Source organism: Mastigoproctus giganteus, chromosome 5, assembly GCF_048544385.1.
Source record: "Mastigoproctus giganteus isolate SK-2022 chromosome 5, ASM4854438v1, whole genome shotgun sequence".
Lineage (NCBI taxonomy): Eukaryota > Metazoa > Arthropoda > Arachnida > Uropygi > Thelyphonidae > Mastigoproctus > Mastigoproctus giganteus.
Genome location: NC_143579.1, coordinates 225,611,620 through 225,627,214, shown reverse-complemented (window position 1 = coordinate 225,627,214; position 15,595 = coordinate 225,611,620). Strand labels below are relative to the sequence as shown.

At 37.0% G+C, this 15,595-nt stretch overlaps 1 protein-coding gene across 1 annotated transcript in view; it reads left to right on the top strand.

Annotated features, from left to right (window-relative positions):
* Positions 1-15,595, top strand: part of LOC150086173 (MYG1 exonuclease) — a 97,574-nt gene that overhangs the window by 54,426 nt on the left and 27,553 nt on the right. Inside the window, exon 7 of the mRNA XM_090374816.1 lies at positions 8,456-8,537. Coding sequence (XP_090230942.1) covers positions 8,456-8,537 — 82 coding nt within the window. The remainder of the gene's footprint in view (positions 1-8,455; positions 8,538-15,595) is intronic.

Here is a 15,595-nt window from a genome sequence, read left to right as displayed (position 1 = left end):
TTGGGTAATTGTTTCACACACAAATTCAAAAATTTTCAACCAGATTTTTGGACTCCCATGGGCTTAGGCATATCAGCATTTTTTGCAGAAATCTGTTTAACTATTCTTTGAAAATAGTGCACTATCCCCATTTTATATAAGTTACAGGTCAAATTATTTACTAGATTTGCAGATATTTTCATAAAACTGCTAACTGATGTATTAGAACCACCGTAGTAAGTATCAGTCTTCTAGCAAAGTTTAATTTGTTTCATCTTTAGGGTTGAAAGTAATAGTAGTAGCATATATTTTTTAAATTTGACCAACTCATTCATGGCCAGTTCTACATTTCAGTTCACTCTATCTGCTGGGTATAAAAAACCTCTATTACACACATAGGTAGTAATACACTGGTGTGCAAAATTAAAGATCAGTCAGGTTTTCACCTGTAGCTTCTCATAGGAGTGGCCTGGATATGGGAAAAACATATCAAAGGAACCTTGTCAGGTACAGAAATGAAGGAAACAACACCGACACACCAACGGAAACAAAATGGTACAGAGGCACTTCATTGAAAAATGACAACATGGCACTGGGTGCCATGATATAGATGCATCACTGCCAAAGATGGTACAAAGGGAAGAGGTGGTCCTCAGTAGGAGATATGGCCACCCCTAATGTCGATGCAGGCTTTGCACTGCCTGTCCATACTTAGAACAATTTTGTGTAGCTGCCTCCGTAGCCAGGTGGGAAAGAGCACCAGTGCATAGCACACGCTTCTTGATTAGACCGGGGTTCGAGCCCATCACCACCAAATACGGAGGATGCGGAAAGGTCAGGGAATTACCACCGCATATTCCCAGAGCAATGTGGCCTTAGTTGCTAATGCTCCTAAAAACCAAACAACAAACAAGAACAATTTTGTTGATAAGTTCTTGCAGTAACATCGTCCATTCCTCTGTCAGTGGCACCTTCAGCTGGTGAACGTTTTCTGGTGGGTGTAGACATGCTGCTAGGTGTCTCCCCAGACCGTCCCATATGTGTTTGATGGGATTTAAAGCGGGGGAAACGGGCAGGCCAATCCGTATGAACAATGTCTTCACTTTCCAAAAGCATATCAACAGCTGCAGTGCGATGGGGTATGGCATTATCATCCATAAACATGAACGCGAGGCCAATGGCACCTCGGAACAGACACACATGGGGAAGGATTACCTCAGTACAGTAACGTGCACTGGCTACAGCACCGCCTTCCAGTATCTGGAGTTGTATATGTCCATCCAAGATAATGCCTCCCCAGACGAGAACACCTCGACCGCCATATCGATCCCTTTCAGTGATGTTTGCAGGCTGTGCACCAATCTCTCGCCAGATAAGCTGGCGTCCAGAATCACTGCTGAGACTGAATCTACTCTCATCAATAAAGAGCATCTTAAGTAAAGATTTTATGGTTGTAACCTTTAGAAATAGTGTTGGTCCTTAAGTTTTGCACACCAGTGTAGTAGTAATAGTAATGGAGGCATGTCATGCAAGAAAGCAAGCATATGAGCTTATGTAGCATCAGCCAAAAAAAAAAAACAGTTTCACACATCCAGTTCCTCCTTGAATTTATTTAAGCTGTGAACTTATACAACAACAGATGGAAGTTTGTTCCAGCAGTTAACCACCCACTGGCTAAAGGCAAATTTCAGCACATCTATTCTGCAACTGTCTTTCCTCAATTTTAATTTATGCTCCCTCAGGTTTGTAATCTGAGCAAGCGGAAGAATCCCACCAGAATTCAGTGTGCTCAACCCATTCAAGGCCTTATATACCTCAATCAGCTCATCTCGCAGGTGCCTAGTCTCCAGCCGCTGCAATTTTCAGAACTTAAGCCTTTTTTTGGTAAGAGGACCCCTTCATTCCCGTCACCAATCTTGTTGCCCTTCTTTGTACACACTAAAGCAACTCTATATCCTTCCTAAAATGAGGGCTACAGACTTGTATGCAGTACTCAAGATGTGGCCTGACATTGCCTTATACAAAGGGATAATCACCTCCTTTTCCCTGCTAGAAAAATTCCTGTATATCATTGACAATACCCCATGACCTGCTGTGGCAGCCTGTGTGCATTGCTCAGAAAACTTCATATCTGACTGCACAATTACTCCCAGATCTTTTTCATTTTCTACCACCCTAAGTGTAGTACCATACAGTTGGTACATTTCTCTGGGGTTACTTCTACCCATATGCAGTACTTTGCATTTGTCAATGTTAAACTTCAGTTGCCATTTCTCAGCCCAAATGCCTAACTTTTTTAGCTCCTGGTGCAGCAGCACACTGTCATTAACAATCCTGCCACCTTTGGATCATCTGCAAACTTCGGCATTAAGCCCGATATACCTTCATCAATATCATCAATAAATATACAAAACAACAATGGGTCCAACACCCGAACCCTGGGGGACTCCATTGATTACCACTCTATCTTTTCCCACTCATCCACCCTTTTATCCATTGTACCAACTTACCCTTAATACCATACTTCAATTTGTACAGTAGTCTTCCATGTGCAACAGTGTCAAAAGCTTTCCTGAAATCCAAGTATATGATATCAAAATTATTTTTTGCATCCAGTTCCTTTGTAACCACATCATAGTATCCAGTCAAATTTGTCAGACAAGACTTTACCTTAACAAATCCATGCTGTGCCTGAATTATTACTGCAGTTTTGTCTAGACGATACTGCAATGCATCTTTAACTAGTGACTCCATTATTTTACCTGGAATAAGTTAAACTAACTGGTCTGTAATTACTTGTACCACCCTTAGATCCCTCTTTGTGAATTGGTGATACATTTGTACATATCCAGTCTGTAGGGACTTCTCCGGAGTCCAAGGATGCTCTCATAATTATGGTTAAGGATTTATTTACTCCCTTAGCTGCTTCCTTTAATATAAGTAGATAGATCCCATCCATTCTAGGTGCCTTTCTTATGTTTAACTTCAACAATTTCTCCTCCAGTTTGCTCTCAGTTATTACAAAATCATTAAGCACTCTACAGTTTGTTAAAACTTCTGAGCATTTTCCTCCCTTAATAACTCCTCATGTGTGAATGTAGATGCAAAATACTCATTCAAATTATCTGCTATCTGAGCAGGATCATCAGCAGTCAAACCATTGATATCAAATGGATCAATCTGGTTCATCCCCTTCCTTCTAGAGTTTATATGAGTAAAGAAGTCCTTGCTGTTTTTCTTAGCATCCTTTGCCAAAGATTTCTCGTAATTTACCTTTGCTTGTCTAACCTCCTTTGTGACATGATTACAGACTAGCTTATATCTGCCATAGTCTTCTGTGTTGCCTGATAATTTACATGCATCCTGTGCATTTTCCTTCTCTGCCACGAGTCTCATTAGTTCCATTAGTTCCATCTGACTTCCATTTAGGCCTAAACCTTGAACAATATTTCTTAATCAGTATGAAGAGCCTAGTAGCTTCCAAGAATAATTCCTTGAATGCTTCCCATTTAGAATTTGCTGTTGGTAACATCATCAGTTGGTCCCACTGTACAGAATTTAAAAACTGTATGAGACCATTGTACTCACCTCTACGAATGCAAAACCCTTCCCTTTACCCTTGATGGTAATTATATCTTTAAGTAAATCCCACATCAGCACACTGTGATCACTGCTACCTAGTGGTACCTTTATTTGCAAATTCTTTATACACAAAATAATCACTGCTGATAACCAGATCAAGCGTTATTATCCTTTCTGGTTGCCTCTCGAATATGCTGCTGCAGAAAACATGTACTCAACACTAAAGGATAGCGTTCTTCAGATGCAGACTTTGAACATGAATTGCATTTTATAAGATGAGCATTAATAGATGGAGTCTACATTACCCCTATCCTTATTTAATGAAATCCGAGTCATTTCTCAAGTTCTAACATACATCTTAAGGCTAATCTGGGAAGTATCGTTACCTATCTATCCCATTTGCTTGTGGATAAAATTACACTGTTTTTTGTTTTATTTTGTTTTTTTGAATACATACGTTAGTCTTTCTTTCATATTCTTGTTGGTTCTCTATTCGAGAATCCCAAGAAGGTCATGTGTGATGTAAATAATTCAAATAACATGGCTTAATTAATTGTCAGAACTGTCCAGTGAAATATGTAACTGGCACAAATAATTCTAACATGCAGTCATATTATATCACAAATACAGTTTGTGGAATATATTGAGCCTGACTGAGTTATCAGTTCCTTGTTATAGTTCATTATGCAAGCCTTAGTCAGGTGATGCAAAATTTTAATAACACTGAATAATGTATATAAATTACACATATTGGAAGCACTCATCGTTAGCATTAGCAGACGCATATGATGCAAGAAAGCAAGCTTATATAGCATCAGCCAAAAAAAAAAAAAACTCTTCCCATTTCACTGCTCCATTCATTCCAAATGTTTGTCCAGTTCAGCCTTGAATTTATTTAAGCCATCAACTTCCACAACAACAGATGGAGTTTGTTCCAGCAATCAACTACCTGCTGGCTAAAGCAGTTGATTATAACTAAATTTAAATTAGAAGACAGACATGTTGAACCTACCCCCCATTTCAAGAGTGTTTGGACAGAGTGATTGATATCACAATTATATTTCTGATCTTTTCTTAGTTCAAATTACAGTCAGTCCTCGTATAACACGTGTTTACACTACACGAATTCGATCATACACGATATCTTATATAACACGAACCGAATTCGCTTATGCACGATTCGCCTTTGTGTTTACAAGAAATGGCAGTCCAATGCGGAATCACCCCAACTGAACGCAACACGATAGGAATGAAGAGAAGATTCTGAAAATGTATTTGTTTTTTATATCAGTGAAGGGGAAACACATTTCACCATAATAATGTAAAAACCAACACAATTCCAGCTATCGGTATAATCGCAAATGCAATTAGATCGAGTTTACTACCAGTTTATAACAAATTCCACTAACAGAAACGCAACTGGAAATTGTTTTTATTGTTTCATGGTAGTAACCCCTAGAAATGTGCTTTAGTAAAATGTGAGGTGTTAATAGTGTATCTCTGCCTTTACGGTGTTGTTTATTCAGTTGCTACACGCGTGCAGCTTTGTTTATGTGTATCAAGCTTGCCTCCTCGTTTTGTAATTGTGCTTTATTCCCTAAAAATGAGTAAAATACTTAAAAGGTGTAAAAAGGAAGAGTCCTGGTGAAGACACTGCAGATTCAGAGAGAAAAAGAAAAGCAATATCAATAAACAGAGGCGGACTGGGTCAAAAATTCTTACCCAGGAAAATTTATAGTGGCCTCATACTATGGTTTATGGCCAAAATCAGACCGGCCTCCAGCCCACTGGGGTTTCCCCGGATAGAGAGAAAATATATGAAATTGTGAAACACTTTGAGTGAAATGAAAGACCATATGATATTGCACGTGCTACAGACCTAAATGAGGAACACCGAGAATTACAAAGAATGCAGAGAAAATAAAAATAACTTTCATAGCAGGAACAACTCAAAGTGTAATTAAAATCCATTAGATCAAGACACAAAGAATTGGAAGAGATGGAACGGCTGTCATCTGTTTGGATAGAAAATCAAACAAAAAACAAATTTTCTTACGATAGAAGCAAAAGCATTAGCACTATTTTATTACGTAATAATCGTAATAAAATACATAAGTATTTTATTCATAAAAAATACTTACGTATTTTTTATTATATTATAATAAACTATAATATAATAATAAAAAATATTATAAAAAATTACAATATTATTTTTTATTACGTATTTTAATCGTTATAAAATACGTAAGTATTTTATTTATTGTGTTTGGTAATGTTATGGTTACCAATGTGTGTTCAATCTTGGGTGGTCGGCACCTAACCCTACTTTTCCCATAGGGCCTGTTGTTTATATTGCACGATTTTGCGTTGCACGAGGGTTTCTAGGAACACAAACTATCGTGCTATACGAGGACTGACTGTATTCTTGATGGCAACTGAAAATGTTGTTATTGATATTATTATTGCTACTAACTGATGTAAGAAAGTGCACTTTTTTGTGCATCTGCCAAAAAAAAAAAAAGAAAAATCTCAGTCACTGATGCTCTCCCTTCTGCCAAAAAGCAGCTACTTAACTCTGCTCTGAACCCCACCAAACTCCCTTGCATCAACCTCCTCTCCAATCCACAATCCCAAAGGCAAACCTCATAAGGTCTGCCTTTTTAATTTGGACTTTCCAACTCTCTAAAACCCCTAATTCCCCCACCAGTGAATATGAAAAAAATTATTTCTCTTTTTGCCACTTTGTTCAGGTTTTATTTTACTCTTGCATTTGTTCCTTTTATTTTATGTCCTATTGTAAGAGTTTTAAAGTAATGCTACTCTAAAACAAGATAAAACGCATTACTTTAAAAACACATAAAGCATATTACTTTCCTTGATTCTCTTGAAATCAAGGAAAGTAATGTTTTTAATGTTTCCTATCAATCTTTGTATTTCTGTATTTTTTATTTTTGTTTCTTTCACTTGAGAATTTATATTAAGCAGACATTCAGGGGGAGTTACTCAATTAAAGAAGTTTTTTTGCTATACATATTTTACTTTACAATTAAATTTATAGGTTTGTTAATGGTACAAAATAAATTTTTTACTATCTATGCTCACTTCAACTTGTTGCAAACACTGATGGAGAATATTTACAGTGATACAAGTTATGTGGCTGCCACTGATCTTTTCTTATATGTCAAAATATGAGGATTTCTCAAAACAATGCTCAAAACAATTGTTGATAAGTCCTTGCAGTAACATCGTCCATTCCTCTGTCAGTGGCACCTTCAGCTGGTGAACGTTTTCTGGTGGGTGTAGACATGCTGCTAGGTGTCTCCCCAGACCGTCCCATATGTGTTCGATGGGAATGGAATTGAAACCAATGCAAGAACTGTGCAATGTTGAGTGAGGCATAGTTCACTTTGACGATGTTCCTGAAGGCAAATCTGTAAAGCAGACATTCTGTGGAGAGATTCCAGCATATATGCATGATTTGGTTAGACAGCCGACAACAATGGGAAAATGTTAACTCTTTTCGTGTCCTCATGAGTAGTGCATTTGGTAGAATTGACGTCTCCCCCCCACACCATATGATAAAGATTAGAGTTCAAATCTCTTCGATGATGTGAGAAATTTTTACATAGTGTAAAAATTCTTCACACGGCCTTTTTCACAATGTAGCTGAGTTAGTTGGTCTCAGGCAAGGGTAGCATGCTTTTTTCCCCCCCTGGAAATTCTAGTTTTATGTCTAGTAAACAAGCAAATTGACCTTTTTTGCTGGATGAAAACCCAGTGTGTCAGGGTTTTTCACCTAGCAACATATACACAATGTATTCCTTATAAGATAAACCCTTTTCATTGTGGTAATATAATCCCCTTACTACCTTTATGTAGCAGAATATCTGACAAAATACAACATTCATAAGGTACCACATTGTCCCTTTCTAAGTGATTTTATTCCTTATGATTTTTTTCCCCTTCCTTAAACTGAAAGTTTAATTTAAAAGAAGAATGTTTATACAAATCAGTTATGGAAAAATCAAGTAATGGGGTGATCATTAGCTCTGGTAAGACTAGTTTAATTAGTATTTGGAGTTGTATATGAATTGGATTTGCCAAGTTCTCTTATACATTGTTATAAAGTTTCTGTATAAGAAGAAAGTAAAAGTGAAAAATTTCACCAAATGCTTAACTCTTAGTTCAGCGGGACAATAAATGTGTGCTTTATTTAATGTGGATTGTTATTGAAGGATAAGGCAAAGCCAAAGGCATCTGCTTCCACCAAGGCAGTGTGCCAGGCCTCACACAGCCATGCTAACAATCTCAAAAGGATCTGAAGTAGGGTTTACCTTCTCCCATAGACTGGATTTAGCACCTTCTGATTATTATTTGTTTGAACCATTAAGAGTTCCTAAGTGGTATTCATAATAATGAGCAAAGCATTGGTACCATACAGTTCTGGTTCCAACAACTAGCATTAGCATTAGTAGAGGCATTTGATGCAAGAAAGCAAGCTTATGCAGCATCAGCCAAAAAAAAAAAAAAAACCACTTCCACTTCACCCCTCTGTTCGTTCAAAATACCTGTCCAGCTGAACCTTAAACTTATTTAGGCTATCAACTTCCACGGCAAGGGATGGAAGTCTGTTCCACCAACCAACTACAAAGTTTTTTTTTTAAAAGGCATTTGGAAGTTAGTACAAAGATGGCAGAAGTGTTTAGATAAAGAGGAAGAATATCTCAAGAAGTAACAGTTTACTTCTTGATGCCTACTGTGGATAACAATTGATTAAAAAAAAATTCTCATTCATATTTATACCACCCTCCTAATTTCTAATGTATCTTCCAGGTTTTGTTTTAGTATTATAAAATGTTGCATCAAATAATTAACTTGCCTATTTAATTTTCAGATACTTTATATCTACAAATCTCAGCTCTAGAGTCAAGCATTTAAATCCTGCTTGGAATGAGTCAGGTAGTGGCGATACAGAGGTGAGTTAGTAGATTGTAAAATTGAAATTATTTTAATGGTGGAGTGTGTATCTTGATGGTTATAGTTCAAATTGTGTATTCAGGACATAATCATCATCATTGAAGTGTTTAATGTTTACTGCAAGTAATTTAGTGGCTCTTTTTTTTTTTTTTTAAAGAGGAGTTAAAACAGCCAGCCTAGTTGAAAACTTGATTTTTTTTAATGCACCTATTCCAACCCTAGAACAGGTGCATTTAAAAAAGTTATGAGCAGGCACATTGATGTACTTTGCTCACCATTCATTTTTTTTTGGAATTTTTAAAGAATAGAAATTGTTTAAAATTGTGCAATTTTTCACCAACAATGACAGCCAATTTTGTTGGCATAGCAAGTGTTATGTTAGCGAGCTATGATCATTGTACTTTTTACGCTATTCAAGATATCTTTTTGAAAACAAAAAGCAAGCATAAAGCAATTTGAAATAAAGGATTATTTGTGCTTTATTATTATTATTTTTGAATTAAACAAATTGTTTTTTCACTAAAGTTTATTGTCTCAAAAAGAAGGATTAAATGAGCAGGTGTGTTGATGTACTTTGTATCCAAGCTAACAGTGAGAGATCTGATTTCTTGGCCATATTTTTGAATTATAACTACAGTCAGTACAAATTGAAAGTTAAAACTGTAGTGAAGGAATACTAAAATTCATTGTCATCACTATGCAGGGTTGATCCTTGGTGTAATTACATTAATAAAATGATTGAACTCAACCATTATATGGCAATTGTAAGACCACATTTGGAATGCTGTGTTCAGTTATGGAGACCTCATCTGAAAAAAGACATTGAACTTCTTGAAAGGGTCCAGAGGCGGACAAGTTGAATGGTGAGGTCGGCAGGACTACCGTATGAGGAACGACTCCAATTTTGTGGGCTAAAGAGCTTGGCAACCAGGCACCTCAAAGTTGAAATTGAGGTTTATAAGGCTCTGAGAGGGATTGGTAAAACGAATGAGGGTGAAATTCTCACTGTTATAATGAATTCCAGAACTAGGGGTCATAAATTCAAATTACAAGGTTGAGGTTTAGATTAGATTGTAAGAAATTTTCTTTTAGCCAGCAAGTTTTTGATAGCTGGAAGAAGTTGTCCTCACAGATAGTTGAGACTGACAGTTTGAATAAATTCAAAGGTCAACTGGATCAAAAGGTAAAAAGTTACCTGTTTCATGAGGGAAGCATATAATTTGCATTTGGTTATCTACTTGTGGTTTTTTTTTTTTTTTTTCAGTGCAGCAAAAGCCTGTGGCTTCCTTGTGCTATATGGCAAATACTATTACTATTTAGTTGTAAAAGTGATTAAAAAAATCTAATAAAGTTAAGTTCATATATGTGTTTAGCTATTGTGGTCGACAATGTCATGTGTAGATCTCAATAGGAAGAAGCAGGGTTGTGGGTGGGGCAACTGATGTCTCAAATATTGAAGGTAAGCAGAGCTACATGGCAATAACTTGTAATAATTTCAGGAAAAGGTTTCTAGAAGGAAGCATGTTTTTTTTTTTTTTTCATTGAAATAAAGGAGTATTCTAAATCAGATTACTGAAAGAATTAATTAACTGTTGTTTCTGTGGCCATCTACCAAGTTAAAAGAGTTGTATATTTAAATTTTTCTAACTAATAATTTTAAGGATAATAATAGCAAGGATAATTTTAACCCTCAGTGAAGAGGCAGGTGCATGTCTTTGTATATGGGTAGATTTAAGAAAGTCAGAAAACTCAAGAGATCTTTAGTTTAGTTTCATATTTGGAAAAAAACTAGGTGCCAGTCATTTGTTATCTTACTTTCAGAAATAAATAGTATATATTTAGCACACAATGTAGAATATAACTTATTTAAGTTTGAAATTTTTTACAAAGAGGTAAACTGATATGTTTTGTTTTTACATTTACTGATTTACATGCTTTAAGTAATGCATCTTTATTTGTTCATCAACAAACATTGTGTCATAAACAGTGTAGTATTGTATATTTGCAGAAAAAGAAATTAATAGAATACTGCACATAGTGGAGTATTCTATTAATTTCACAGAATGTTATCAAATTATCATATTTACTGGATGATAAGATTCACCCATATTTTAGAATTTTAGAAAAAATATTTTATTGCATATATTTGAAATATGAAATACTGTAATACCTTGTATAACGTGGTTAATTGGTTTCAAGGAAGTACTGCACTATAGAAAACCACACTAATCAATACATTATTACATACAATGGATTACTGTTATTTTTTATTTTTTTACCGGTGATCAATTATTTATTATTTGGTACCAAAAAATTAAAAACATGTATTTTTAGAAATGTTTATTACTGAAAACCAGAAACAATTTTGATGAAATTTACTGGTAAAAGTACTTTGCCGTAACAGCATTTGTATTGTTGCTCGCTCGGTAAACAGATGGTGGTTGTTATCGGTCTGGAGTAGAAGTTGAATCCCATGGGAGCTTGAAACTCTCTCAAAGTGTTGGGGGGGGGGTAACCTGACCTTTTTACTTTAGAATCACTAATTGAATCATGAACAGAGTCATCAGAAGTTCTGGCATCGTAAAAAATGTTCGTAATGTAGTTTCACTGGTAAACTTTTTGAAAGTTTGCCGTGCTTCTCATGTGGGCTTCCTTTACCTTTGCCTTTTTTTTTTTTTCTTAATAAATAGTTTATCCACTAGTCCACCAGTGGTTCTAAATAAAAAAGGTCAAGTTATCCTCTCCACTTTGGGAGGGGTTCAAGCTCCCATGGGATTCACTTTCTATTCCTGACTGATAACACCCACTGTATGTTTACCGAGCAAGCAACAGTACAAATGCCATTACAGCCAAGTACTTTTACTGGTAAATTTATCGAACTTTTGCGTACTCCTCTTGTATGCTTTCTTTACCTTTGCCATAATTTTTTATTGTTTTGAAAAAAAGTTCAACAAAGAAGCTTGTAAAAAAATTTTTTCTGTTTCTCACTATGCATGTCTCTATAACAATGAACTGCATTTTCTATAGCATGTCGAACTCTAGAGTTTCATTTGATGTTAGGATCAGCATTCATAAGAAAATCAGAAACATCTTCATCATTCTTTTCATCTTCGTATGCTTGCTGGTCCTCAATTTGCAGAAGAGCTTCACCATCAAGCTCTTGTGAATGCGATTCCACATATTGGTGTATATCTGTGGCAATTAAATTCTCAAATCCAGATCATTTCCAAGCTGAGCGACATTTTTGGAAATGTTATTAATTTGCGTTTCAAATTCTGTAGAATCTTTAGCACAGTGTGGTAAAACACAGTGCTGTACAGCCCACACGTTTCTTGCCATTACTTCAAGCCATGAGTCACCAATATTTTCAATAGCATTTTTGATACTGTAATTCTTCCAAAATTTTGTCAAGGTTATTGCACCATTTCCTGTCGTAGCCCTTATAGCTTGAAAAAAGGTTCATCTCAAATAATAGGCCTTAAATGCAGCAATGACTCCTTGGTCCATTGGCTGCAATAATGATGTCGTGTTGGGTGGTAGGAAAACAATTTTACCATTTACATTCAAGTTGCCAATGAAACTGGAATGAGAAGGGGCATTGTCTAATAAGAGTAAAATTTTAAAATCTGTGTCATTAGTCTGGCAGTAATGTTTGACTGTAGGACAAAAATAAGTTGTGAACCAATCTTCAAACAATGCACGCGTTACCCACGCTTCTTTGTTTGAAAATCACATAACATAGAGTGCTTTTTTGCATATCCCTTGAGAGCTTGTGGATTTCCAGCACAGTAAACAAGCAAAGGCTCTAATTTACAATCACTGCATGCGATTCCTCCTAATAAAAATGTCAGCCGGTCTTTTGAAGGTTTATATCCTTTCTGCGACTTCTCATTTGCTGCTAAATAAGTTCTTGAAAGCATTTTCTTCCAGAATAACCCCATTTTGTCTACATTGAATATTTGCTCATCCTTGTAGCCGCCTTTTTCAACAATTTCTTTTAATTCTCTGGGGAATTTTGCAACAGCATCATTGTCTGCACTCGCAATTCGAATGCAATTTGAACATTGTGAAGTCCCATTCATTTTTTAAAGTTATAAAACCATCCATGACTTGTGAGAAAAATTTCAGTAGTACAATCTCCATCTTTTTCATTTTCTTTTATCACTTTCCATAGGTTTGCTGCTTTGGCTTGAATGGTCATCTGACTTAAAGGGATCCTATTTTGGTTGCAGTCTTCACTCCAAATCATTAAAAGACTTTCCATATGATCCATAGTAGAAGTCCTTTGTTTAAAAGTCACTTTTGTCATATATGATGAGGTGGCTATTCCATGTTCTTTAATTTTTGTTTTGTTTTTAATTACAGTTCTAACCAACAACTTGTTCATTCCTTTATCATGTACTATTTTAGCAAATGATGCACCATCTTTGTGACTGTTTATAATTTCAAGTTTTTGTTCTAGTGATAACCATTTACATTTGTTTGATGCACTATCTTGTTGGCTTTTCCTTTTTTCACTCATAATTACTGTATTAATAATATAATTTTCACAATGCAAACCGCGAGATAGTCAGTATAACCACAAGCAACTGAGACGATAACGAGCAAACACAACTGTCCTCCAACTACGCTAATACAACACTAAAGTGTGAACTGCAGGCAGGAATGTTGCCACACGCAGTGTTGTTGCATTCAGATTTGTTTTAAAATCGTAAATATTTTAAAATTATAAATCGCGTCATAGCAAAATCTGCGCTGATCAAAACCGTGTTACACAAGGTATTACAGTATAAGTAAATTAATAAGTAATCTTTACAAGATTTTTATTTAGCATCTTCAATTTGAAGCTAACAGTGTGTGAAAACCTCTTCTGTCAAACTTAAATATATTTTGACAGGACTGCAAAGGACTACATTTTGACAGAACTACAAATTTATAACAAATTATAGCTACTGTAATGCATGAAACACAGAAACACAAGTAACTAAAGGGATCTCTCTCTCTCTCTCTCTCTCTCTCTCTCTCTCTCTCTCTCTCTCTCTCTCTCTCTCTCTCTCTCTCTCTCTTCCACACTGGTAACTCATTAACGGTAACTTTTATACATTAATTTCTCTCTCTCTCTCTCTCTCTCTCTTCTTGTCCATCTGCTGTGCATGAAAGACCACTACCAAGTTCATACATTACAGTATGGTGTGGATTCACAGCAGAGTTTATGATCGGACCATTTTTCTTTGAAGAGTCTACACCTTGTGGCCCTGTAAGGTGAACGGTAAATAGTACACAGTATTGCATTCTTCTAAGAGATCACATTATTCCCACTCTGCAAGAAAGGCAGTGCTTGGAGACTGTAGTGTTCGTGCAAGATGGTGCCCCTCCCCACGTTGGTCAACAAGTGAAGGAACTTCTCCGTTCAACATTCAGAAATGATCGCGTCATTTCTAGAGACTTTCCACAGTTCTGGCCAGCCCGATCAGCACATCTAAAGTTAAGCATTCCATCTCGTGTTTACAGTGCCAATTTCTCCCTGGTGGTGTAAATTTGAACAAATTTTTTTTCTTCTACAGATCGCTTCCCCATACCCTAAATGACATACCCACCGATTTTCACAGTGTTATCTCTAACCGTTTTGACACTAGGGTCACCTGAATAGGGAAACTTAATTTTATAACCACCTGGTATATATACACTGACTCGCCAAACATTATGACCAGCAAGTCGTTATACAAATCGAAGCAACTGCAGGTGAACTACAGCGCATGTGCAGGTTGCAACACTGTATAAAAAACATCTGATACTGAGCTCCGTTAATCAGTGTTACTCTTGTTCTTCAGAGGGGAAAGGCAGCGGACTTAAGTGAGTTTTACAAAGGCCAAATTGTAATGGCCAGACGACTGGGTCAGAGCATATCCGAAACGGCATGGCTGGTAGTATGCTCACGGTCAGCCTGGTTAGTACTTACTGAAAGTGGTTCAAGGAGGGGAAACCCACGAAGCGCTGGCAAGGTGTTGGATGACCACGGCTCATCGATGCTCGAGGTGAGAGAAGGCTCTCCCAGATGGTATGTGGCAATTGTGCCGCAACTCGCCAGTAATTGGAATGCTGGTGACTGGAGTAATGTGTCACAACACATAGTACATTGAACCCTGCTGAAAATGGTCTGAGTGCCCATGCTAACCAGGGTTCACCGGCGACAGTGCCTACAATGGGCATGCAAGCATCGAAACTGGACCTTGAGTGATTGGAAGAAGGTAGTCTGGTCTGAAGAATCACGTTTTCTGTTGCACCATGCGGACAGCCTATGCGCCGTTTACCTGGGGGAAGTGATGGTGCCTGGATGCACTATGGGACTAAAACAAGCCTGTGTCATGCGTTTGGCAATATTCTGCTGGGATACCCTGGGGCCAGTCATCCGTGTGCCGGGCACTCTGACATCTACCACCTACCTAAACATCATTGCTGACCAGGTACACCCTTTCATGGCAACAGTCTTCCCCTCTGGCAGTGCCATCTTTCAGCAGGATAATGCAGCATGCCACACCACCTGGATTGTTCGAGACTGGTTCGCGGAACATGAGGAAGACTTCCAGGTATTGCCCTGGCCTCCAGATTCCCCAGAAATCAATCCCATTCAGCATCTGTAGTTTGTGTTGGAACAGCAACTCCAATCTGTGGCATCTCAACCATGGACCTTACAGGAGTTAAAGGATCTGCTGGTTACGTGTTGGTACTAGATACCACAAGACACATTTAGAAATCTTGTAGCATCCATGCCTCGTGGGGTACGAGCTGTTTTGGCTGCACGTGGAGGACCAACATCATATTAGGTAGGTGGTCATAATGTTTCGGCTCATCGGTGTATAGTTATATAAAGGGAGGTGAATACTAGAATTTGGAAAGGGGTTAAAGGGGTATTTCGTGAAAGACAATGGATGATAAGGAATTGTATAGGGTGACAATGGGGGGGGAAGTTTTTGTGAGTGTTAGATTTGCAGAGGCTAAAGGAAATTTGTGATAGGCCTGTGATGAGAATAAATATTGATAAGACAAAGATTATGAG